Here is a 26224-nt window from a genome sequence, read left to right on the forward strand (position 1 = left end):
CAAGGTTGAAGAATCTGCATGCTCTACATGGCCCCCTCCCAGATTGAATCACGTCCTCGTGATAATGTGAATATTGTAAAAATAAAAAATGAAACGAAAGAACCCAAGGAAGAAGCTATATAAACTGTGTGTTAAATGCCAACCCAACACTATATCTAAAAAAACTCAAATCTCAATCTCTCAAATCTTCACGAGAAAATTGTACATATCAATTGTTCTTGGCTCTCATTGACGGTATCGCACCGGCCTCTGGAGATTTGCCCGATTGCGTAAGTTATACCCACCTGCCTGTGGCATGATCGGAACGGCCGGCACAACGGGAGCTGCCGGAACAGCCGGGACTGGAACAGCCGGAACTGGAACAGCTGGAACTGCCGGAACTGGAATAACCGGAACTGCCGGAACCGGAACAGGCGGAACTGGAATAGCCGGAACTGCGTCTTGCACGTAATCAATTAGCGCCGGTTGAGGTAGGTGTGCTGGCACTGGAGCGTGCTGCTCCTCCGGTACTTGAGTCGTTGACTTGAGCCGGTTGATGTGCACCACCTGGAGTTTCCCTGTATCACAGTGCTCAATCCTGTACACCACGTCATCGATCACCTCGACAACTCGATACGGCCCGGTCCATGGCTTGAGGAACTTCTTTGTGTTGCCTGCTTTCACAGCTGGGTTGTGTAAGCGCACCTTGTCATTGATCGCAAACCGTGGCTTGGTCGTCTTTGCATCATAGTAGTCCTTCTGACGTTTCTGTGCTTTAGCGCCAGCTGATCGAGCGTGAGAAAATGCCTGCTGCAAGGAGATCTCGAGACCAATCATATAGTCAGATACAGATTTGACATGTTCTCTGGAGTCGTTAAACATAATATCCACTGGCAACTTAAGCTCTCTGCCGAACATCAATCTAGCTGGGGTTTCCTTGGTTGAACTATGTACGCTACTACGATGCGCCAGTAAACAGCGTTGAATATGCAGGTCCCAGTCATTGTGATTGGCATTGACTCTGGCACTCAGCATGTTCTCAAGTGTACGATTCATCCGTTCAACTAAACCATCACTAGAAGGATGATATGGAGTCGTGCGTGTCTTCTTCATATCTAACAGTTCACAGATGGATTTGAACAAATTTGACTCAAATTGCGCACCTTGATCAGTGTGGATAGACAGTGGCACACCGTAGCGACAAATGAAACCATCAATCAGTGCCGAAGCTATTGTCCTAGCAGTCATATCCGGGATGGCAAACGCTTCTACCCACTTCGTGAAATAATCAGTAATCACAACAATGTAGAGGTTACCTCGATTTGTTCTGGGCAGTGGTCCCATGATGTCCATAGCGACACGTTGCAGTGGAAAGGATGGTTGGTCCACCTTCATCGGAGCGCGAGCGGTTGGTGCTGGGGTACGCCTAGCTGAACAAAGCGCACACGCCTTGCAATGCAGCTCAATGTCAGACGACATAAAAGGCCAATAGAATCTAGCTTTCACCTTCTCTAGAGTACGTTCAGTAGCGAGGTGGCCACCACTACACTCATTGTGCATCCCAGTCACAATTCTCTGTCGCAAACTGACAGGTACAACAAGTTGCAGAAATGAGTTGCTACCATCTACTGAAGTGTACGTACGATACAGTAAGCCATCTTGCAGAACCAGCCGTTTCCACTGACTCCACAGACGTATCAAGGTTAATGATGCTCCTTTCATAGCACTATCACTGCGTTTAGGCCTGTCTAACAATGCTTGTTGCCAACCAATCATGCAGTCAATGTCACTGTCTTCCGCTTGAGCTCTGCGAATATCTTCTGCACTAAAAAAATCTGCCCAATTGCTTCCAAGTAAATTGCTATCATCATTCGCATGTTCTGCAGGTTGTGATTCAACGTCAACATTACCCACGTATGCTTGATGTCCAGAATCCTGCGTCAATGCATCACCAGCTGCTGTATCCGGAGAGACTGATGGCACGGCTGTAGGGACAGGAATGGAAGACTGGGAAGGACAGACAACAGTAATATTTGGATCCATTACTGAAGGCTCGGCAGTGGCCGATGCAGGATGCTCCGAATTGTCCGCAGGTTGGCTATGGAACCGTGACAATGCATCTGCGTTGGCATGCTGAGTACCTCTACGGTGGACAGTTGTGAAATCGAACGCTTCTAGTTTCTCCAACCATCTCGCCAGGATACCTTCCGAATCCTTGAAAGACTTCAACCAGAGAAGGGCTTTGTGATCGGTTCGCAAGGTAAAGTTTGCACCCAGCAAATAATGTTTGAAGTATTGCACAAAGAAGACCACTGCATACATCTCACGCCGAGTTGTGCCGTAGCGACGTTGGCTCTTACTAAGTGAACTACTAGCATACGCAATTACCTGCTCTCTGCCCTGATCGTCAACCTGCGATAGAGTTGCACCAATACCAGTGTCAGAAGCATCCGTGTCCAGGATAAACTTGCGGGATGGATCCGGGTACGTCAGGACAGGAGATGACGTGAGTTTCTGCTTCAGGATATCGAACGCTTGCTGACACTCATCCGTCCACGAAAAGCTTGCCTGTTTCTGCATTAGCTTGTGTAGCGGTGCTGCAATTGTCCCGAAGTCCTTGATGAACCGCCTGTAGTAGGAAGCAAAACCTACAAATCGACGAACCTCGGTTGCAGAGCTAAGTGGTTTGAGACTGGTGACCGAACTGCAATTCTTGGGATCAGGGCTCACACCACCTCCCTTGAACACATGCCCAAGATACGTAACCGACTTGCTCAGAATCTGGCACTTACGAGGCTTGACCTTCAAACCTGCTGCCCGGAATTTTTCAAACACTAGGCGCAGTCTAACCAGATGTTCTTGAAATGTTTTCGAGAAAGTTATGGTGTCATCTATGTACGCTGAACATACGCTTGGCACAAGATCACCCAGAACCATGGTCATCAGGCGCTGGAAAGTTGCTGGGGCATTGCACAACCCAAATGGCATGACTTTCCATTCAAACAATCCAAATGGAGTGACAAATGCTGATTTCGCCCTTGCTGCATTAGTTAGCTCTACCTGCCAGTAACCGGATGCAAGATCTAGGGTTGTGAAATACTGTGCGTCACCCATGTTGTCTATCGCATCATCAATCCGCGGAATGGGGAATGCGTCTCTGACAGTTACAGCATTGAGTTTGCGATAATCGACACATAGTCTAATAGCTCCATCAGGCTTCCGAACAACAACAATAGGGGCTGCCCAAGGACTGTTGGAAGGATCGACTAAACCCTCAGCTAAAAGCTGCTCAACATGTTCACGAACCTCATTGGCATGGTGAAGCGGCAATCGTCTAGGGGCTTGGCGAATAGGCTGGCTGCTAGTGGTCTCGATGTCGTGTTTGGCAACACCGGTAGAGCCAAGATCCATTGCTCCCGTTGAAATTATGTCGCTGAACTCCGAGAGAAGAGACCTGACGGCTGCTGCCTCTTCTGTATCGAGATGACTAAGGTCAAACAACTCAACAGGGTCAGAACACATATCAGCAGCATTACAGCTTTCAGCAGTACAATCACGCTCATCCGCGGCTTCTGCGGCTTTCTCAACAAAGCAAGATTTGAACATGCCAACAACTGTACCCTTGTTTATAGTGACAGGCCGTGGTAGCAGGTTCTGCAACCTGACAGGAACAGTACTGTTCTCACTCACGGTCGTGACCACTCTAGCTGCACTGACACAAAATTTATCTACGAACGACTCTGTTGGCTCTACCATTCCGCACGATGGAGACATAAACTCAGTGTCACGTAATCTACCTTGCGTTATCAACTGAGAATAGCCCTGTAGAACAACAGATTCAGCCAATTGCACTGGAATGGGGTCTGTTTCCACTCTCTGACATGAAAGGTGCTTGGGCCCAACTCCCTGTGTTAATGGAAGGGTCTGATTGCTCAAGCGCAGACAGCCTTGTCCCAGATCCATAATACAACCGTGCCTACGGAGGAAGTCTATGCCTAATAGTACGTCAGGCTCAATGTTTGCAACTACCATAGTGTGCTGAAGTTGGAGGCTGCCAAACTCTAGCTGCACATCCACCGCTCCTTCCACAGTCACGCCACTGCCATCAACACTTCGGACTGATGTAGAAATTTTGTTTAATTTTATATGCTTATGTTGTTGATAGAATGCTGAGCTGACAAACGAAATCGAACTTCCAGAATCAACTAACATGTGGACATCAGTTATGCATATTGAACTTACTTTGCCGATAACATACTGGCAACTGTCAACAGCAACGGAATGGCATACTACATCGGAAGGCGCGGCGGGCAGCACTTCCGGGCCATGGTGGTTTGGAGCTGACTCTGGACCCTCTATGCCAACTCCCGGCCGTTTCCCGAAGGGCGCTGACGTTGTCCCCGGGGTGGAGGTGCAGTCGGGCAGTACGCAATCAGATGTTCGGCACTCCCACAATGGTAACAGCGGCGCTGGGGTTGCTGCTGGGGTCGCTGCAAAGATGACAGAGCGGTTTCCAATCGTTCCATCCTTACTAATAAGGCATCCAAACGATCTTCCCTGGCAGCACAGACAGCCGCGGCCACTGGCTGAGACGCACTAGTAGTAGCGTCCGCTTGGAGTATGGCAAGTGCTCGAAGTCCTTGCTGCAGTGCCTGGTCAAGAGTTCGGGGGTCTTGGCGACGTACCTCCATGCGCAACTCTCTGCTGTCCAGACCTTCAAAGAATTGGCCACATGCCAGCTGGTCCTGCACGAGGTTTGGCAAGGTAGGGTACGCTCTGCGAGACAATCGGCGAATCACCTCGCAGTAATCAGACAACGCCTCCTCACCTCGCTGTCGTCTGGCCTTCAATTCCGCTCTGTGGAGGTCGGTCCTGACGGGTGGAGCAAACGGACCCTCCAGAGCTACCAGTAATTGCTGAACATCCTGGCGTGTCGCGACAGGAAGCGACTGGTAGTAGCACTGCGCATTATCTATCAAGTACAACGGGATGTACTGTGCCTGGTCCTGCGGCGTCCACTGATTAACCAGGCAAACTTGAGTGAAGTGGTCACGCCAAGTAGTCCAGTCCGAGGCTGCTCCACCATCAAAACGTTCCGGAGTTGCCCATGGCGGGATGGGTCAAACGGGAGCTGGCTGGGCGGGCTGAACTGGCTGGGCGGGCTGAACTGGCAGGGCGGGCTGAACTGGCTGGGCTGGCTGCACTGGCTGGGCGGGCTGAACTGGCTGTGCTGGCTGGGCTGGCTGAACTGGCTGGGCTGGCTGAGCAGGCTGGGCCGGACGGGGCGGCTGGGCAAGCGGTACTTGCTGGTTAGGCTGTGCTTGGGCCATTCAGAACCAGGAATCACTTCACATTGTCACAACAACAAAAACATAGCATGAAAAAAAAACCGAAACATCCACCGCTGCCACCAGTTGTAGCGTGGCCCAAGTGGTTGGGCACACAACAACCAACAAGTCTCACCAGAGCAAGGAGAAGTGGTTGAAGAAATGAAGGATGATCTTTCTTCAGAGACAGAGCTTTTTATATGTGCCAAGACTAAGAGAGTTCAGGTTTCACATAACAACGAGCAACGGTTTAGACCAATCAGGAGATGAGAGATGGCACAGATTCGGCCAATCAGAAGGCATGTATTGGAAGAAAGTAAAGAAAAAAAGGAAAGCTTCTGAAAAAGGTAGGTTCGAACTTCACATGCAAAGGATACTAGTCTTCTTACTGTACAGGTTTTAACACACCAAGCTACAGTGACACAGGCACTAGACTACAATGCAACAGGTACAAGGTTGAAGAATCTGCATGCTCTACAGAAGCTGTCAGAACGTATCAGCTGGATCCAGCAAATTACTACACTCTGCCTGGATTTGCCTGGGATGCTCTGTTGATGTACTCAGGTGTGTCCTTGGAATTACTAACAGACTATGATCAGCACTTGTTTGTAGAATCAGGAATGAGAGGCGGTGTGTCGATGGTCTCACAACGATATGCTGCTGCTAATAATCACTATCAGGAGAAATTTGATGCTGATCAGCCATCGTCATTTATCCAGTATCTCGATGCCAACAATCTCTATGGTTGGGCAATGTCACAGCATCTCCCAGTGTCTGATTTTCGGTGGGAGAAACCATCAGAGAAACTCCTGAACAAGATACTGAACACTCAAGATGATTCCTCATCGGGGTATATCGTCGAGTGTGATCTGGATTATCCACACGAACTTCATGAGAAGCACAACAATTATCCAGTTGCTCCGGAACGTCTTTCCGTCAATGAGGACATGCTATCTCCATACCAGCAGGGGCTTGTTGATAAACTCAATTCTTCAGGAGTAGATGCTCTCAAACTTGTACCAAACTTGAGGGACAAGACAAAGTACTGATGATCTGTTTGCTGACATGAGTGAGTTTCTTGAGAAGTATGATACAAGCAATTATGATCAATCACATCCGTTATATTCCGAGAAAAACAAGAAAGGTGTTGGCCTGTTCAAAGATGAACTCGGTGGAAAACTGATCACTGAGTTTGTAGGACTTCGTTCCAAGATGTACAGTTACTCTGGTGAGGAAAGTGGAAAAAGAGCAAAGGGGGTGAAAACAGCAGTGCTCAAGAAAACTATCACACATGATGATTTCAGAAATTGTCTCTTGGATCAATCCGTGTTCCATCGAGAAATGACAACACTCCGGAGTCATAGACACGTTATTTTCGGAGAAACGGTTAATAAGATAGCCTTATCACCATTGGACACAAAACGATACATCACAGAAGATGGATGTAGCACGTTAGCGTTTGGACACCATGAAATACCAAGATATCTGGCTGAGGAGGGGTTTGATAGCAGCATTTCATTCATGAGTTATGCTCCGGATATGATGAAGCAGTTCGTCCAGTGATCATGAGAAAGAAAAAAGGAAAAAAAAGGAAAAAGAAAGACAGACATTTTTTTTACTTTTTCTTACACTTTCGATTCTCTATAGTTCTCCCATATGGCATCAAGTCTTTGTTGTGACTTTTTACACTTTGGAATGAATGGTTTGATCTTGATCACATCATCTTCATCATCAATGAGTTTCGAAAGTAGGAATGGATAACTCACTTTGACTTTTTTCTCTTTATTTGCTACTTCCTTGATCCTCTGAATTTTATCAACAAGATTGTTGAATGAGGTTTTGCTAAGATATTTTGGTAAACCAACCTTGTTCAGGGTTATCTCCAACCTTGTTTCGATTCCTGTTCTGGTTTTGGATTTTTCTATTTCTTCGAAGAAAGATGTGGTATCATACAGATATTTTTTCTTCATCTCATACACCTCAAGATCTTCTGGAGTTACTTCATTTTCCAAAATCATCAATTCTATATCTGTAGGAAACCATTCCTGGTTTCTATAGTCAATGTAGTCCGCTATCATCTTATCTTTCCTGGTAGAGTGTTCATCATCTATCCACTTCTTCTTCTTTGTTTGTGGAGTAGTCGTCATCAAACCAGGCATCCATGATTTCACTTCTAAAAAAATATATATTTTGCTTTTTGTGGATTGTTTGACTATTTTTACAAATCGTTTGCTGAGAATTTCACTTCTTCTTTCTGGAAATGCTTTATAGCAACAACAAGTTTGAGACTGAGAGTGTCATCGGTCTTGTCTTTGTAAATCCACTTCAGGTGAACGATACCATTGACGGTGTCACCTTGCTTGATCTTGTTGGTTTTTGATGGTTTGTTATCCTCATCAAAGATAGCACAATCAGGAGAAATCTGGAGAAACAGGATTGGGTGGTCACACTTTGCTGTGTTAATCCTGCTTCTGACCACATTTCCTTCGGATTCTATCTGCTTCTCGATACAACGGATGGATTTACAAATGTCACTGTCAGAAGAAAATTTCAGAGAATCCTCTTGTCCTTTCTTCACAACATTCATGATATTTGTCTCATCACTGAATTTTATGTATGGTTCCTTACCATTGATTGTCAGTGAACCACATTTATTCCCATCCTTGATTGTAATTCGACAATCAATGAAGTCATTGAGAACAGTAGCTGTGTCAAACGGGGTTGGCTTCTTGCTTGTCATCTTGGAAAGTTTGTGTAGAATCGTTGGTTATACCTATGGCAACCGTTCCTCTAATACAGAATAATTAGGAATCCTCACCCAAAGCTGAACCACCCGAAGTTGGCTCAGAAACCGATCCCACATCAGTCCTCGAAGTGAGCCAAGATGGGGTAAGTGAAAAAGCTGAAGTTGGCTCACTTTCGATTTTCTCGGAGACAGCAAGTTGACTCACTTTTCTGGAACTGGGTTGAGCCAACATGGGATCAGTGTTTGGAGTTGTAAAATTAGTACTTGGAGGTGTGCTTTATTTGGCCCAAAGGTCAAAGGTCAAAAAGTGTGCCAGAACCCGCCCGGCCCGCACTTACTACCAACTCCGGTTGACATCCCTAGTGAAACATCACCACCAACAGATCATATCACTACACAACCACCTTACGATCAGACGAAACCAGGAAACGGGGATAACCCTCATTTGACAGACCCCAATCTTTATCTTTTATCTCTGATTGTCATTCCTATAGTTGGTGCTGTTGTATATGTCATAAAACGTTCCAGCTGTTCGATGAGTGTTGATCCTGAAAATGACCCAAGAAACTTACACCAGTCTAGGTCAGATTTTGATCCGATGTCATTACCAGATGTGCTTGGTACGATCAATCTACCCATATAGCCTGTGTTCCTTCACAACCACTTTTCCTCCTGATAATGTACCAGCAGTATCGGTAGCACCGCTAACAACGGGAAAGCCAACAACAAGATTAATACCAACAACGGTAGCTCTAACAACACCGGCAACACTGACAACACCGACACCACCGACACCACCGACACCACCGACAACATCGGGAATTACATCGGGAATTACATCGGGAACTTCGGGATTTACACCGACAACACCGACAACATCGGGAATTACATCGAGATTTACACCGACAACATCGGGAATTACATCGGGAATTACATCGGGAACATCGGGAATTACATCGGGAACATCGGGAATTACATCGAGATTTACACCGACAACATCGGGAATTACATCGGGAATTACATCGGGAACATCGGGAATTACATCGGGAACATCGGGAATTACATCGAGATTTACACCGACAACACCGATAACATCGGGAACATCGGGAAAATCAGACAACTTGATTTACCTCCTTTTCCTTCTTCTTCTTCTCATCCCCATTACTGCTGGTATATTTCACAGACAAATAAAAAAAATTATCATAGAAAGAGGAATCCTCATCCATAGCTGAACCACCCGAAGTTGGCTCAGAAACCGATCCCACATCAGTCCTCGAAGTGAGCCAAGATGGGGTAAGTAAAAAGCTGAAGTTGGCTCACTTTCGATTTTCTCGGAGACAGCAAGTTGACTCACTTTTCTGGAACTGGGTTGAGCCAACATGGGATCAGTGTTTGGAGTTGTACAATTAGTACTTGGAGGTGTGCCTTATTTGGCCTTTGGAGGGAGGCCCGAAGGGCCGATCGAAAAAGTCGATTTTGGCTCACCTGGAAGGTGAGCCAGAACCCCTCCCCTATACTACTAGCCTCATTGTGAATTACCACAGTAGAGGGGACACAATGTGATCTACTACCCACTCACGGTCATATGGCGCTTCACATTTCTGGCGACGATGGCATCGACGTAGAAGAATGGGATCACCAACGGCGAACAGACAGTTATCAGCTTCAGAATCAACAAAGTTCTTGGAGGACAGCTCAGCTTCCACAAAATCACGGGTCCAGGCAGCCTGGCGCTCAAGATGAGAATAATGATGAAGTCAGGCCTAGCCCAGGAGTAGCCGAGAAGACCACACCGGTGGGCTCCCAGCAAAGCATCGTACGCATAGGAGAAATCTTGAGGACAGAGTGAGGACGAATGCGGTAGAAGTACAGTAACACGTCCAGTTCAGACTACCGCTTTCGGTGGCAGTGACTGCAGGCGCATCACGCGGTCGTTGGTCCTCACCGCCGTCCAGTCTCACCACCTCCCCGACATCCACACTGAACAGAAACATATCACGGTCGACACAGGCTCTGCACTCCGAGCTAGTGGACACCGACAGTACGGACGAGTTTGTAGTGGTCAACCTGAAGAAGACAGACTCCGGTAGCATCGGAATGGGACTGATTGATGGAACAGTAAGTCAATCATGATCAATCCTCTATCGTGTTTCCAGGCGCGTAGCACCGCTGTTGGAGGGGGTCCGGCTGGAGGGGGATGCAGGGTCCCCCCCTCGGGAAAATTTTGAAATTAGGGTCCACAATCCTGCATTCCGGGCACTTTTGGCATTGTGTTACCATTTCCAAAAAACGGTCCGCCAATTTGGCGCCAAAGCCGCAACGGCCGGACCGGCTGCTACGCCCGGGGCCCTGGTTTCTGCTGCGAATACAGACGGTGATATCAGCCCTGGCGGAACCGGTCCGGTTGGTCAGCATGTACATATGTTTGTGTGTTTTGCACAGCTAATGGGCGCAGCTCCTGGCCTGTACATCTCCTCTCTTGTTCCCGGTTACCCAGCAGCAGAGGTAAGCCAGTACCTGTGTATGTGTATGTGTTGTACCAATCTCTCCGGAGGCGTGGGTTCGAATCCCACCGCTGCCATCAATGTTGTAGATGCCTTTCTCCACCTGCTCCCAGCCCCGTGCAATCTCCACACGTATACAATTGGACGACGGTAACTACATTTAGAAGACTGTTTATTACAAGATGACTACGGAAACACAACTAGACATGAAAAACTCAAGACGAAGACTGCTTTTCACCCCACAGCAACACGCGCATGCACCAACACCACGTAGGTCTACACACGACATACACAAAATAACGTTCTACAACACATGCTACCAGGTACAGTCCCTGTTTAGAGGACTCTTGACATTCTTGTGTGCACGAACACAGGTGACGAGTATATGTGTCCGTCACGCTTCAATCCCTGACGTAAGATTACATGCAGCCAAACAGCTAAGTTACTCGTCTCCTGGGTGTACATGTTGCTATAATGCCGGTACTGTCCATGTGTGTATGTGCACGTGTATGTGTGTGTGCACGTGTATGTGTGTGCACGTGTGTGTGTATATGTGTGTGTGTATGTGTGTATGTGTGTGTGTGTGTGTGTGTGTGTGTGTGCGTGTGTGTGTGCGTGTGTGTCGGTGTGTGTCGGTGTCGCGTTCCAGAGTGGCAAGTTACGCGAAGGTGATAAGCTACTGGCCATCAACAGTTGCAACCTGAGTCGCGCATCACAATCCCAGTAAGCCCCATAGATTTTGTATTTTTGTATTTGTATTTATAATATTATTATCTCAAGGCACATCATGATGACGGCCAGTAAAACTAAGACAAGGGTGGAAGCCAACCACAGCAGTAAAACAGATAAAAGAATACAAATAAGAGGCAAAGAAGGCAAAGGAGGAGACAAACCAGCAGGATGTCATGCAAATACTTGGTCCGACTTATTAAAATGTGCGCTTCACTTCAAAACTCAAGCATATGTACAAAGGAGCACCTGTACTAAAAAATCAACCAAGAGACGGTAGATAGATAACTACTTTGTCGTTTCTTGGCCTGACCTTCTAGTTTTCATCGCTGCTGGTGTCTCAGGGCGCATCTGCAAGTGCATCAACCTGCAAAACGTCGACATTTTTTCATCTCCTCCAAGCTACACTGCGCTTCCTTGATTTTATCACTCCATAGGCACGATTTAGATGATCGACTTCGCCTCCTCCTCGTGCAGTACGACTGCCAGAATGGTGGCTGTAGGTGTTTTCGCCTGACGCTCCCACGACACCTTCAAATGAGGCAAACAAGTAAACCACGGCGTGTAAAAAATCACTTCTCATCACCGTGCAGTGTGCCGCGCGCATACTGTCACTTTGAGTCTGATCTGTGTCGGCATGGCATGCAGTCAGACCATGCGTGCTCTTCCCTGCCTGTTTCACGAATCCACTGGCCCCGGAGACCGGCGATCTTGTGACGCATCGCGATCGCGGCCCCGAGGACTCAGCACCATATCCGCCGGATAATTTACCCTTTCTGCGCTTCAGTTTTCCAGCCAGGTTGTCGCCTGAAAGTCGACCTCAAGGCCGGGTATTTATTTCGATCAACTAACTTCTCGACGATCTCTTCTGTGATCTTGATTCGTCGGCCGCATCATCGTGAACGACTGCGAGAGAGATCAGCAAACTGGAAGGAGCGATTGGGGTGCTGTCTGCACGAGTTTCTGGATGACGCGATTGCTGAAATTCTGCCAAGGAAAGAGCGATTGCAGCGATTTCAATCCGCCAGGAGGCACTCGAGAACGATCGCCCAGGAGTTTCTGGTACTCCGTGACTATCCCCCATCGCAGTGGGGTGTTGATTTCAGCTCCAGGCCTTCTCTGTGTTGCGCGAGAAGCAACAGGAGTCCTCTGACGACAAAATTTTAACGCAAAATGCTCGAGTCGACTAGGATCCTGAGCCACTGCCTCCTTTGGAGTCGGAGCCATTTCTTCTTCAACATCACAAATTGACAACTGAAGGATAGGGTTAGGTAGCTGGAAAGTTTATTCCGTCCTGAGATTATTTGAATTTGTTTGGTTGACGTTCGAAGCGAAACGCACATTTTAATAAGTCGGACCAAGTACATGAAACCTATAATTGAGCAGAGATCTTAGCAACAAAATTATCCATCGACGTGCTGGTCTTGGCCTGCGTTGGTAATGTTGCCCAAAACACAGCTTAGCTGTACATACTCACAGTAAACAGTCGCCAGTCACTGGCACCCTCCCTCTTCAGCATGACATCACAGGGTCGTCGGAACTGGTGCAGCAGGTGCGGCCAAAGACGCATCGATGACTTCATCTTGTGACTTTTGAAGCATTATAAAAAGGGGCTATTTGGGCCCAATTTCCCTAAACAATTTGCCGAGGGAGGACCCCCTGGACCGTCCACCCATTCATGGCCGCACTAATATTGAATACCTTCCGAGACACCCCTGCATCATGCTCGTCTACAGCCTGACTGACACTGCGTTCTACAGCTAGCGACTTCATGTGAAACCCGATGACATCATCGATGACATCATTGATGAAATCACTGTATAAGGGTGAACCTAGGGGTGGATCCAGGAGGGGTTCCAGGGGTTCCGCGGAACCCCCTAAATTTTGTACTGGAAGCCACATGCATGAGCACCTACATGTATCGCTATTCAGTTTTGACTAAACTGGAATCCCCTGTAGAGACCGCTGGATCCGCCGCTTGTTCAACGGGCAACCAAGCAGTGGGTATGCACAGTGCAGCATGGGCACATTCGGCAGCACAGCAAACACCGAAGTGGCCACTAGAGCATGGCGTTGATGCATTAATTACATTGGATGTCACCGCCGTCGCTACAGCTGCACATCCACTTTGGTTGCATAGCCTTGTGTGCTGTGATCCCGGCCCGTGACAAGTCCCTCAATGCACTTTGTCATGCCATGCGAGTAGCAGTGTAGTCCGTTCACCACACCAGCAGATGGTCGTCATAGATAGTCAAAATATACAAAATGGCGACTATGAGGTTGCTGGTGGTACATGGTCACCACACCACAGATGTGCTGTTATATTATATTGTCGCCACACCATCGATGTGCGACCCACGCTCCTGCATGCATTATGCCATGCATTATATCAGGCATTATGCCATGCATTATGTTATGCATCCTCAAGCTAGTCGTCTAGCCACTGCTTGTATGGTCGACCTTGCCACTAACGACACTCCATCATGCATGAAAAAAATTGTCGTTACTGGGAGGTTGAAGGTATGCAGTCAAATGACCACTAGGTCTGAAGATCGTGCCGTTATTCACGAGCCGACGTCATACCAGAGCTCGTTAGTCATGAGGTTGGCTGTATATCCTCACCTCGCCTATTGGAGAGCTGTTCGCATTCACCCTGGACTGGTCGTAATCTGAATCTCCCTATCCTGTTATCCCTGTGTTCGGTGTCTCTGCTACCACAGAGCGTACGATGTCTTGAAGTCCACGTCACGTCGCGTGACAATACTTGCCATACGAGATGCCGAAATGATAGTAGCCTCTAGCTGCTGACACTGGCTGTTGATAGCTGCTGACCTTGGATCTTGATATGAACACTTGAGCCGTACCCTCTGTTACAAACTCTGGACTACACAGAGGCAGTGTGCCTTCGACTGCTAGATTACTTGATGCCGGTGACCGGCAGAGTGCAGTACACAAGAGGTACACACCGGAAAGTAGCGCTTGCCTAGCCCTTGATTTTAAGTAACATGCAGACGACCATAGCATGCAGACGACTATAGCATGCAGACAGCCATAGCATGCAGACGACCATAGCATGCAGACGACCATAGCATGCAGACGATTATAGCATGCAGACGACCATAGCATGCAGACGGCCATAGCATGCAGACGACCATAGCATGCAGACGGCCATAGCATGCAGACGGCCATAGCATGCAGACGGCCATAGCATGCAGGCGGCCATAGCATGCATATCAGTCACACTAGAGTAGTGCAGTAGCTCGAGTTGATAATTCGTTGCATTCCGTGACAAGACTGCATGTAGCCTGTATAATATCGCAGCAGCCATTCGCAAGTGCTTTCCTCTGCTCTGCACCTGTGAGGTTGTTGAATAGCACAATAGCCGTGCACGTAACCTTATGCGTGTGCGGGTCACCGTCGGAAACGGTCGCCTGTGAGAGAATGTATCGCTCTTGATGCTGCCCATATATCCAGCAGCACAGACCTTCAGCTAGCCTAGTGCCTGTAGATGTCTTTCTTGGCACATGCACACATGCATGCATTTGCATGCATGTGTGCATGCAACATGGTTACACATGCATACATGCATGCATTTGCATGCATGTGTGCATGTGTAACCATTGTCGTTTAGCTGCAGCTTGCCTTTTCCAGCATGTGTGCATTGGCTGGATGAGATGTTGGGAGAGCCGCCGGAGACCAGAAAGAGATAAATATCCAGTCCTATTATTATTATTGCTCACACAGTAAGTTAGTTCCATAGCTGCCACCACCACTGCCACTGCCACTGCCACTGCTTGAGCCATGCTCCTTCCTTCTTTTTTTATCCATTTGGACACCATGCCTTATCCTAGCACTTTCTAGCATCGCCACGGATACTTTCTAGTATCACCATGGAGATGTTCTAGCATCACCATGGAGATGTTCTAGTATCACCATGGATATTATGCTAGCGGAGCACTGTACACGACTGCTCCACAGCTCCGAGCCATACTTTGTATATGACTGATTCCCAGTAGTACTGGAGGCGATGTGTTTGAGAACGTAATAGTGCCTGGAGCCCGGAGGGGAAGAGGAGGAGGAATGACGTAAACAGTTACACAGATTAAAACCATGTGTGCTACTCCTAGGTGATCATGTGCAATGCCTAGTGACTAGTGACTGACCCATAGATGACCGAAGATTAGACACACGTACTTGACAAGTACCGTCTTTCCCCGATTGTAAGTTACACTCGATTATAAGTTACACTCGATTGTAAGTTACACTCGATTGTAACTTACACTCGATTGTATTTTGCACTCGATTGTAAGTTACACTCGATTGTAAGTCATGCCCCCCCCCCCCCCCACTTTCAGGTCTGAGCAATATTGTTTCAATACAATTATTCACATCATTTATACGAAGAAAAGAGGACCAAAGAGCTACAACTTGTACAAGTTACGCTACATTATCCACTAACACCATCAGTTACTTTACAATCAGCTCATGCGGTAACATTGCACGACACTGACCGACGGTACTGACGGTCTACACCTAACTGGCAATCAGCTCTAGCACATCACGGATGCGCACTCCAACAGCCTTCCACCGTGGAAGGTTCTAAGTTGTAGAAATAACATAAGGAGGGGAAGGTGAGCGCAACCAAGACTAGCACGAGCTGAAAGTCTCAGCTGTGAAGGACATAACTTCATAAGTAGGATTTAACACTCGACTAAGCCTATAAGTCGCATCCCCGTCTTTGCCCGAGAAGGTGTGACTTCTATTTGTGGTACAGTACATGTACACAGAGACTCACCCCACGGACAAAACAGCCATGGGCTCCAAATAAGCAGAGGACAAGAAACCAGCTTGTGTTGCATGGACAACACATCCTCAGGCTCAGCGCACCGTATTGAGAGCGAGAAATGCACTATACATGCCTCCACCACCACACACACGTGCATACACACCAACACCCCCCCCCCCCCACACACACACACACACAGACACGTGCATACACACCAACACCCCCCCCCCCCACACACACACACAGACACGTGCATACACACCAACACCCCCCCCCCCCCCCACACACACACAAACACACACGTGCATGCTCACACAAGGTATACAATGTCATCATGTATTGCTCAAATTGTGCAATCTTCTTTATCTTAAAAAACCTGGTTAGTTAAATAGAGAGAGAGGCCACAATGTGTAATGGCATAGAAAGAACACTTTGCCAAGATCTGTATAATATGCACCCCTATAGATTTGCTAACATGCCTGCACACACGTATTCTCGGCTGTGTACAGACTCAGTGATTCGTAAAATTATACATCAAGCGAGGTATCGATGACTTCAGACACCACCGTATTAGGAAGGTGCTCGGCAAGAGAGCAGTCAGCTCATCAAGAACACATCATTTTTTTCTCTCATCCGACACGGGCACAGAAACGCGCGAGCATCAAGAATAGTCGTGCTGACGAAGGCGCGTGGCGCGGCGAGGGTCGAATTTAAAAAAAAACCAGGGCTAGGATGCAAGAGACTCAACATTGTTGCTATGGGCCCCCAAGGCGGCAAATAAAATTACAAATACTGGAATTGACGAAAGCTTTTAAAACAGGTGAAAAGTTGTCAAAACGAAGAGGTGCATCAGTAAACGATACAGACTAGTCTAGTCTAGTTGGGAACAGGGAGTCTGGTCAACTGCACGATTACTATCCACGGTCTCCAGTGAGCACCCTAGACCTAGTGGTGGCGTAGGCCAGTGCATAACTTAGTAGTCACGCGTATCATGTCCTGGGCCTATGCATGACTGCTAACATCCACACACAGTGATGGTAGCTGACTTGTGGAACAATCACGGTTTGACGTGAATGACCAGACAGTACGAAATCCAGAACAGTTTGGTCAGGGATTCCACAACGGCTTGGTCAGGTATTCCACAATGGCTTGGTTAGGGGTTCCACAACACAACAGCGTGGTCAGGGATTCCACAACAGCTTGGTCAGCTTGTCAACACACCTATTCACACTTCGTCGGCAGATAGAGATGCTCCTCCGTATGCCGCAGCCAGGCTTCTGGTTTGCCAGCACAGTCTAGTCTCAATGCACCGGGCTATGTTCGAGATGTCGGCGAAGATGTTGGCGGGAACTGCACACCAAGTACACGTGAACACACATAAACACACACACACACACACACACACACACACACACACACAACCATAGACTAGTACATGCTGATGAGCAGCAGAGAGTTGAACTATTGAATTCAGTGAACTCATTGAGAAAACATGATGGCTGGTAGTTGATTCTTTCCGTGCGCTAGATGTGGTGACTAGACAGTCTGAGTCACCAGCACACTCAGTCCATTGTCACTAGGATGTCTCTTTAGACAAAGAACCATGAAACTAAAGATGAACGACAGGATATCAATGCATGCCAGAGAGGCAAAGTGACCACCAGGTATGCCCAATTAGGGTCACCAGGTCATGCACTCTGGATGTGCGGGGAACCCCATACAGGTAATATGTATACTAAATGTGGTGAGTGCATAAAGCATCGCTACGTGACTCGAGTCTAGAATCTTGCATGCCTACCCAGGCGCGTAGCAGCATCGTTGTAGGTGGTCAGGCAGGAGGGAGTCCGTGGGTCTCCCCCGGTGAAAACTTTGAAATTACGGTGCAAAATCCTGCATTCTGGGCACTTTTGGCAGTGGTCGGATGAAAAAGTGGTCCAGCCAAAGCCGCCGGACCGGCCGGACCGCCTGCTACGCTCCTGCTGCACTGTACATGTACTACGGACACCTGAACGCAAGAGCAGCTAGTGTTGAAAGCTTACCTTGAGTACGGCTGCACAGTAGGTGGCTGCCTCTTCTGATATCGTGTGTACCGCTTGAAATACCACCTTGCCCGTGGCATGCGTATCCAGCACATTGGGGCCCCAGACGTCCAGCAGCACGGCCAGAAACGACCATCCGCGATGCTGGTCGGTAGTGCAGTCACCCGCGCGTTTGCCCTCGATCACATCCACCGCTCCGGTGCTGATGTTAATCTGGCGCATCAGTGTGTTGGCTAGCTGGTGCTGCTGGTCAGTAGTCAGGTGATGCTCTAGGTCCTCGGCAATCTGCTTGACCTCTCCCGTACTTACCAGTTGGAAGTCTACGCCATGGCCCCTGTGTGTACGCACACGTTTGTGTGTAAAAGGATGTGTAAAAAAAACACGTGCACATGCATGCATGCATTCACACAAATGCACATGCACGCACACACACACACACACACACACACACACACACACACACACACACACACACATGCACGCACACACACTAGGCCGGTGGAGCATAACGCATTATGGGTATGGGGAGAGCCTGCTTGAAAGCTTTAGTTTAGGATATCAGAGAAATACTGCCCAACCCCCTACCCCTGACCAACCCCCTGCTCAGGCTGATGCAGGCCAGATCTGTCTGGGCGTCCTAGGCGATGCAGGTCAGATGGAACCAGTCCCCACAGGGTCGGTCCGCAGTTCAGATGTTTCAAAGTACACTGGTACACACGACCGGCTGCTGAGACATGGCAAGACACCCCAGCAAGAAACCCCAGCAAGACACCCCGGCAAGAAACCCCAGCAAGAAACCCCAGCAAGAAACCCCAGCAAGACAAGATATGACGGCAGCAGCGACGACGGCCACACACTCACTGAATGCATTCCTTTCTCTCGCAGTCCAGACCCTCGATGCTCTGCGGTATGACTGCATTGCTGCCGATTAGAACACAACTGGTCACGCTGGGGTCGTTGACACACATCGGTAACGTCACCGCTGCGTCCTGCAAGTCCTCATGAAAGTCTGGCAGCGCCGCCAACGCCGCCGCCCCCATCACCGCCGGGTCTGACAGTGAATCATCACCTGGGTCAGCCGACGCCGCTTGTGCCTGCGTGTCCACCGGTGGTGGCCGTTGGCGTGGCGACGGGCTGTGGCTGCTGAAGTCCATGTGCTGAACGCTCTCCGTGAGGCCTCGTACCGTGATATCTGTGCATGGCATGTGGAGAAAAAGACAAGATAGTGTCTGCTGTACCTCCGCCACTTCATTACAATTGTCGCTTCCCAGAGCGATTTTTTTCTAATTTATTCTCTCAAGAAGAGACCACTTGAATTGAGGATGGTGTGTGTGGGGTTTTCATGTACTGAAGTGGCTGCAGTGGAGCTTGCGTACGTTTATTTTCTCCACTCAAAGAAAGAAAGCCAGAAATTGAGGCAGAGCATTGTCGATGGACTAAGCAAAGTAATTTTTTCGTTGATGCCATCTTCATTTGGTGCGTCCCCTAGTACAGTGGTGGTAGCTGATATCCGACCCCAGCTCATTACGGTCACATTGCAAAAACCCAGCACGCGCTGGTAACACTACATGTACCAAAATAGAGACCGCTAGAATCGGTACCGCACTCGAGCAGAAAAAATTGGGGTTGGATTTCAGCTGCCACAACTGTGGTGCAGTCCAGTGTAGTAGTACCGTTGATCCGCCCCCTCTCTAATTCCCGCCCCCTCTCTAATTCCCGCCCCCTCTCTAATTCCCGCCCCCTCTCTAATTCCCGCCGCCTCTCTAATTCCCGCCCCCTCTCTAATTCCCGCCCCCTCTCTAATTCCCGCCCCCTGTCGATTTTCTACCTGTGAAGCGACTTCGGCGTATACGACGAGAATACGATCTTGAACCGACGCTTGCACTGCTGTACACAATATGTGCCAATCCAGGAGTGAAAATGTGCACGATTTAGCACATCGAGTCTGATCCTCCAAGTTGTTGTACATCGCACTGCACTTGACAGCCTTGATCCAATTCCCGTCCCCTGCCGAAAACCTAGCTGGGAAGCGACATGGCGTGGGGGGGGGGGGGGGGGGATCAACCTTACTTTACGGCAGTAGTGTGTGTGCTGGTACTGGTGATGGCTACATACTGTAGGTCAACAACATTAATCATTCAGCGCATATTTATTTAAACTCGGATAATGAGCCAGTAATAAAATGTAGAAAAAGACTGAGAAGAAACACCTGAGAACGAGTTATGCAGCAACTATCCACGACTGTAACAATATGGTAAACGGTCAGAAAGTCCGATACTATGGCACAAAACTGACAGGCTACTGAGACACTTTCTGACCGTTTATCGTCTTGTTACAGTCGTAGATAGTTGCTGCATAACTCGTTCTCATGTGTTTCTTCTCTTTTTTACGTATATCTATTTTCGGCTATTTTCGAACCATGTCACGGGATGTGAAGTTCTGCCACCGCAGCACTGCATAGAGGTTGTGCAGGCAGTTGCACACTCTTGGGGGTTATGTACTCCGGCTACAATCCATACACCTATTTGAATTATGACTTTGCATGACACACACACACACACACACGCACACGCACACACACAGAAAGAAAGGCAACGGTCCAGACAGTCACTCACCGGTGTCGTGTCTCGCCGATGCTGCTGGCGCCCGTTGTGAGTAGCGTTGCTCAGGTCCAGCAGTGGTGGTGGTGGCGGCGGCATGCTCTCGCTGACCTCCGTCATTTGCCGTGTTCGCGTAGGCCGAAGCAGCTCGACTGGCCTCTCCCATACCGTATCGCCGTGTCTCCGGCTGAGCCATGCCGTTAACTATTCCACCATGAACGCTTTCCGGCTGCGCTTGAAATGCGTACGGTGGAGGCAGTGGTTGGCTGCCGTCCAGCTCAGGTCTCTGACCAACCCCCGCGCCACCACCACCACCACTGCCCTGGGCCGCCTGCACTTCATCATGGTACCTCTGAGCCTGCTGGATGCAGGTCATGTGACTTAGCAGTTCCTGGCTGCAGTCAACCAGCTGCTGCAGTGCGTGCGTTAGACGCTGGTTCCCCGGGTTACCGCCGTCCCACAGACAAGGGTGCTGCACCCAGCTGGAATGCTCACCCTGACAGACGCGGTCTAGCAGTCCGATACAGTTCATCGTAGCCTGCAGTTGTGTATTGACGTCGGCGATGTTCAGGCAAGACCCGGGTCGTGGTCGTGGTTGCCGTGACGATGGAGGTGGCAAATGCGGACTTGCGCTGCTTTCGCTGGCGTTGCGCAGAGTAGCGGCCGTGCTAGCGGTTGCGTTGCTGCTGCCGCTGCTGCCCCAGTGTTGTGAGCACTGTGCAGTAGCTAGACCCGCAGTGGGTGGTGGTGTTAGCTGGGTTAGGACGCGTTCAGACTGGCGTAAAAAAACAAGCGGAATGTGAAAGTTGTCAAGGTGAATCGCTCACGTGACGTTCCCGCCAGCGTAAACACGGAAAAGGTTTCCCACCACTCCGCAGGCCAGTGGAATGCAGATTCCGGCGGCACGCGGAGCGCTTTTGATATCCTTGCAGCACAAGTTCCGTCTTTTCGTTTATTTCAGCCTCTACTCTTGCAGTCTGAATGCATGCTTTTGAGTTTGGAGTTTTGACTTCTAGACTGCCAACTTCTCCCATCATGCCGAAATCTTTGTTCGACTCAGAGGGGGAGTTCATGGAGCTGTACGTGGTGATTTTTGCGGGCTGCTCTGCAGGCAAAACGCTTACTGCGAACGAGAAGCATACTCTGATCGCGGAGCGGATGAATGCCACCCAAGCACCAAACACTCCGGACATAGTATTCTTTCCGTCGACAAGCACAAGCAAAAGCACAATGATCCAGTATCTCAACAGACTGAATTGGTTTATTTTGATATCCAACTCAAACTGAGTCAACTCAAATTTTTCAAATGTCGAAGCTTCACATGTACTCGCCATTCCAGCGGGATACACGCGCAGTGTGATTGCGATTCCCGGGATTACGCTGCAGCATTCCGGCGGCTATTAACGCCAGTCTGAATGCGCCCTTAGGTAGCGCAAGTCAGTCCTGGATGTCATCTCCAACTGTAGCGTCCCACAAACACAAACACACAATGGGCACACACGCATGCACGCACGCACACATGCACGCACCCACACACGTGCACACACACACAAACAGCAGTATGATACCTATCATCAATAGTCATACGTATCACACATTCCAAGTGCCGGGTACCAATGATGAGAAGTGGTGCGCTCGCGGTACCGCTGTGGTCAAAGAATGTGCAACGCTGCTGATCATTCATAGCAGGCCAGTTGATCACACATGACACAGCCCGGGGCGTACCAGAGCATATCTGTGGTGCAATGACGGTGAATGTACCAGAGTACATCTGTGGTGTGGTGACCATGTATCTCCGGCAACCTCATAGCCGCCATTTTGCCTATTTTGACTACCGTAAAACCTGTCACGGCGTCCACAAGGCGACCACCTCTCCCAGAAGATCACTGCAGCCAGGACTACGGGATGCTATAATATATTTCTAGTAAAAATGACCCTGGATAAGGAGACCACCTGGCAACCATATTTTGCAGGTCCCTTGAGCGGTCGTCTTAGACAGGTTTCACTGTACGCATGATGGCCATTTTCCCGTGTGATGACCGGACTGCACCGACTATACACGGGATGCGCGCCTGCTAGAGTCTACAGCACTGTCGAGTGCCGAAGAACGGAGTGCTGAAGAACGACCAGCCTAGGATTTCACCAAGCACCGTATACCAATGTATGCACGGTGACTCGACTGTCCATAGACTGCAATACTTGAAAATAAGAACGGTCTAGGCTAGGAGGCTGACTCCCCCAGTTCTTCGGCGACCGATAGTACTGCAGTTCATCATGCATAACAGACCAGTTCAGTGTGCGTACCAGTGCGGCTGATCATGCATAGCAGACCATTGCCAACTTACCCCTAATACTTCTCTACAGCGTGTCGCCGTTCCGGGAAATTCCTTGTATAATGCTTCGAAGATGTCGACACCAAAGCACGGCTGGGGAGATTTGGTCTTCCAGTAGTGCATCGTGGCAAAGAGCATGCTGCGCTGTTGATGACTACCAGCGCTGTTCAATGTACGCTGATACTGCGCCACGGCAGTGTCCACGCCTTGCGGCTTGATGGGCATTAAGAGAACCACCATCATCCGGTCCGCGCTCTCCTCGTCAAGCAGACAGCCCAGATCCTCGGCCACGCGTAGAAAGTCAATGTCCCACATTGCACGGAAGTCATACCCACTGCGGAGAACATAACGCACAGGGATACAAAGTTCAAACGATACCCGTATCTTGACTTCACTGGTCCATAATGCATCATCACTTACACCCTCCTTTTCATACGACGTCATCACTTGACTACATCGTTCTACAGTACATCATCGCTTGACTGCACTGTTCTATGCGACATCACCTTTTCACTCCACTGTTCTACATTACATCATCACTTCACTACATCATCCATATTACGTCATCATCTACCTATACTATTCTACATTACATCATCACTTCACTACACTATCATCCATATTACGTCATCATCTACCTATATTGTTCTACATTGCGTCATCGCTTACACACTGATATCCAGGAAATGCTGCGCGGCAATGCTCGTTGTGGAACTGGAAGACTTTCCCAATGTCTGGCTTGTAAAAACTGGAGAGAAAGAGAGATGACAAATAGCCAGTTACTTGTAAACCTGTCAAGGCGACCACTCGGATAAGGCGACCACCTGCCCAAGAAGACCACTGAAACCAGGATCAAGGGATGCTATTCCAAGTCAAAACCCTGGATAAGGAGACCACATTTCGAAAGTCCCTTGAGCGGTTGTCTTAGACAGGTTTCACTGTACAGTGGACTTGAAAAGTGAAAGAATTGTAACTCCTCATGAAAGCCAAACACCGCGCGTGACAGTTACTTGGAGACGAAAGGTTTCAAGTAGCTACCAGTACAGTGCTGGCAACTGAAATCCGACCCCCTGAGCGGTGCGCTCACATCGCAAAGGCCCAACACGGGATGGTAAAACTACGAAATAGGGACCGCTAGGATGAGGACGCACCACTAAGGGTCGGATTTCAGTTGCCAGCACTGTACATGGCAGATGTTGAGCACTGTCAGCACTCTGGGTACATCCTTCGGTGTACATGGCAGACGCATTATGTTTGCTGTGTGCTGCCTTGCTACTAAACGGTGTTTTATTGAACGCACAAACCACTGATGATATGAATGCAGGGAGAGCAAAGAATTCAAAAAGAGAACAGCAAAATTGATTGTGCTGCTTTGCTCGTATCCCGGCAATCATTACAAAAAACCTTCAAAATGAAATAAAGTATACAAACAAACAAAATCAGTACTAGATATACTATGACTTGCATTGCTTGCTGCCACAACTTGACTCAGTAATGACTCAGTAATATGTACCTAAGTTAGCACTTGATGTGCCAATAGGGGTTGAACTGTGAACACTGTCTGAAGACTGGGTCACGGTGAAATGATCTGTACAATCAAGAAATGGCTGTGCAGCCTTTCACAGCCTAGCCTGTTGAGACTATGCGATAACACCATCAGTTGAGATGCTTCTGCGAGGTAGCGGCACAACACGTGCTAGCTATGCACTAGCGCCTCACTGGCATATACATAACGCCCATAAGCGATTCTGGAAATCTCTTTATCATCAAGGCATCTTTCACATAACCTCTTTAGTCTGCCTGTACCCCCCCCCCCCCTGCACATACACACACACACACACACACACAGCCTGTATTCACGGCCGATCACATTCAGATCATTTCCCTACAGTGAACCAAGTGACAGCTGAAGATCAAAAATATTCTGTGCGCAGTTTCTCATGAGTCATGGGCTGTTCTACAGTCTAAGATGGGTGGAACAGGCGGCCATGCAGGCCTGATGAACTGGATGCATGCATGTACCTACTTCGAACTAGCAACAACATCGCCAACTCATCCCCTGGTCAGGACAGACATGGACTCTCTGCCAGAGCGTGCTGGCACTCAGTAGAGGACAGAATTAGCGTTGTGAATGATGGGAAATCCATATCTCATGGTTTTTTTATTGTTTTACTTCGCAAAATCCAAACGGGAAGATGATCAGGTCCACACAAGCAAACAAGATCTGAATTACCGGACGACATGGGGTCGTGGTGGTAAGCCATCTTGCCCCCGCAGCGTCCAGTGCACTGCACGAGAATTCACCGTCCACCACCGCGCTGGAGATGATCACAGCACGCTGCCTAGCGAACCTCTCTCCGGCACTCACACCAACACCTGCTGCTCGCGGCCGCGGAAGCTTATCACTGATCAGTGCTAATTCTCGACGAACGCAGAAAAATAATGGAGCCAGCACCTTCTACAAGTACAAGACTGCAGGGGCACTAAACGATTTCCCCAGCTCCAGTTTCCTGCGCTAGAGCGATCACTGACTTTGCATATCACCGAGAAGCTGCTATTATTTTAGTACAAATGTGTCCACTAGTGATTGACACCTTCCTTCTGGCTCTTCGACTTCTGGTGCTTGGTGCTAGGGTAAAGCGGGCTATGGCGAATGAAAACAAAATAAAACTGACAACACTACTGCCTGCATGTACTGAGCTAGAAAAGGGCCACGTCGTTTCCTGCTCGCCCAGAAAACAGGCACGCCACAGCGCGCGCACAGCCCCGACCCTGAAAAAATCTTGCGCAGATCTGAAGTGTACGATCTATGATCACGAATATTTTGGAGCCTCGATGTACCTCTTCACGTCAAGGGTAAAAGACTCGATCGTATCAGCGTGCCCCATGCGATAGTCGTGAATACTGGAGAATGGAGGTAGGGAATGACACGACTCGAGCGTGCTCGGGTTATTTTCCCCACTCGACAGATGGGGTTTTCTTGTGCTCCGACCAAAGACAGACTAGCACATGCACAGACTCAGTGCACGGCTGCACGCGCACTGAGCTGACTCAGCGCAGTATGAGTCAGTCGCTGATCGCTGATTCGCTGCCATCGCACATATCGCTGGATAGGATGGACGTCGTCGAACATCGTCGACGTCGACATCGCTTTCTTCTGGCGATTCGATTTTCGTTTGTT

At 48.8% G+C, this 26224-nt stretch overlaps 2 protein-coding genes and 1 long non-coding RNA gene across 5 annotated transcripts in view; 1 reads left to right on the top strand and 2 right to left on the bottom strand.

The window, feature by feature from the left end:
* LOC135829600 (uncharacterized) overlaps positions 1 to 26224 on the bottom strand; it is a 373880-nt gene that overhangs the window by 105703 nt on the left and 241953 nt on the right. The window lies entirely within an intron of this gene.
* Positions 9958 to 14070, top strand: LOC135829734 (uncharacterized). The gene is made up of 4 exons (XR_010555900.1): positions 9958 to 10170; positions 10495 to 10557; positions 11206 to 11279; positions 14006 to 14070. It is a non-coding gene; the product is annotated as an uncharacterized LOC135829734 (long non-coding RNA).
* LOC135829601 (uncharacterized) lies at positions 16457 to 22114 on the bottom strand. Its single transcript, XM_065341996.1, has 4 exons — positions 20726 to 22114; positions 18972 to 19302; positions 18111 to 18444; positions 16457 to 17421 (listed from the first exon to the last, which is right to left on the bottom strand). The coding sequence occupies exons 1-4, from the start codon at positions 21240 to 21242 to the stop codon at positions 17386 to 17388; spliced, it is 1218 nt and encodes a 405-aa protein (XP_065198068.1). The 5' UTR covers positions 21243 to 22114; the 3' UTR covers positions 16457 to 17385.

The sequence above is a fragment of the Sycon ciliatum genome, chromosome 13 (genome assembly GCF_964019385.1).
Source record: "Sycon ciliatum chromosome 13, ocSycCili1.1, whole genome shotgun sequence".
Taxonomy (NCBI): Eukaryota; Metazoa; Porifera; class Calcarea; order Leucosolenida; family Sycettidae; genus Sycon; species Sycon ciliatum.

Excerpts from the sequence above, each read along its gene's own strand:
- LOC135829601 (XM_065341996.1), bottom strand. The coding sequence starts at position 21,242 with ATGAACTGTATCGGACTGCTAGACCGCGTCTGTCAGGGTGAGCATTCC. Across the intron at positions 19,303-20,725 it reads ATCGGCGAGACACGACACCG|ATATCACGGTACGAGGCCTC; the intron begins GTGAGTGACTGT and ends TGCCATGCACAG. Across the intron at positions 17,422-18,110 it reads ACTGTGCAGCCGTACTCAAG|TTCCCGCCAACATCTTCGCC; the intron begins GTAAGCTTTCAA and ends CTTGGTGTGCAG.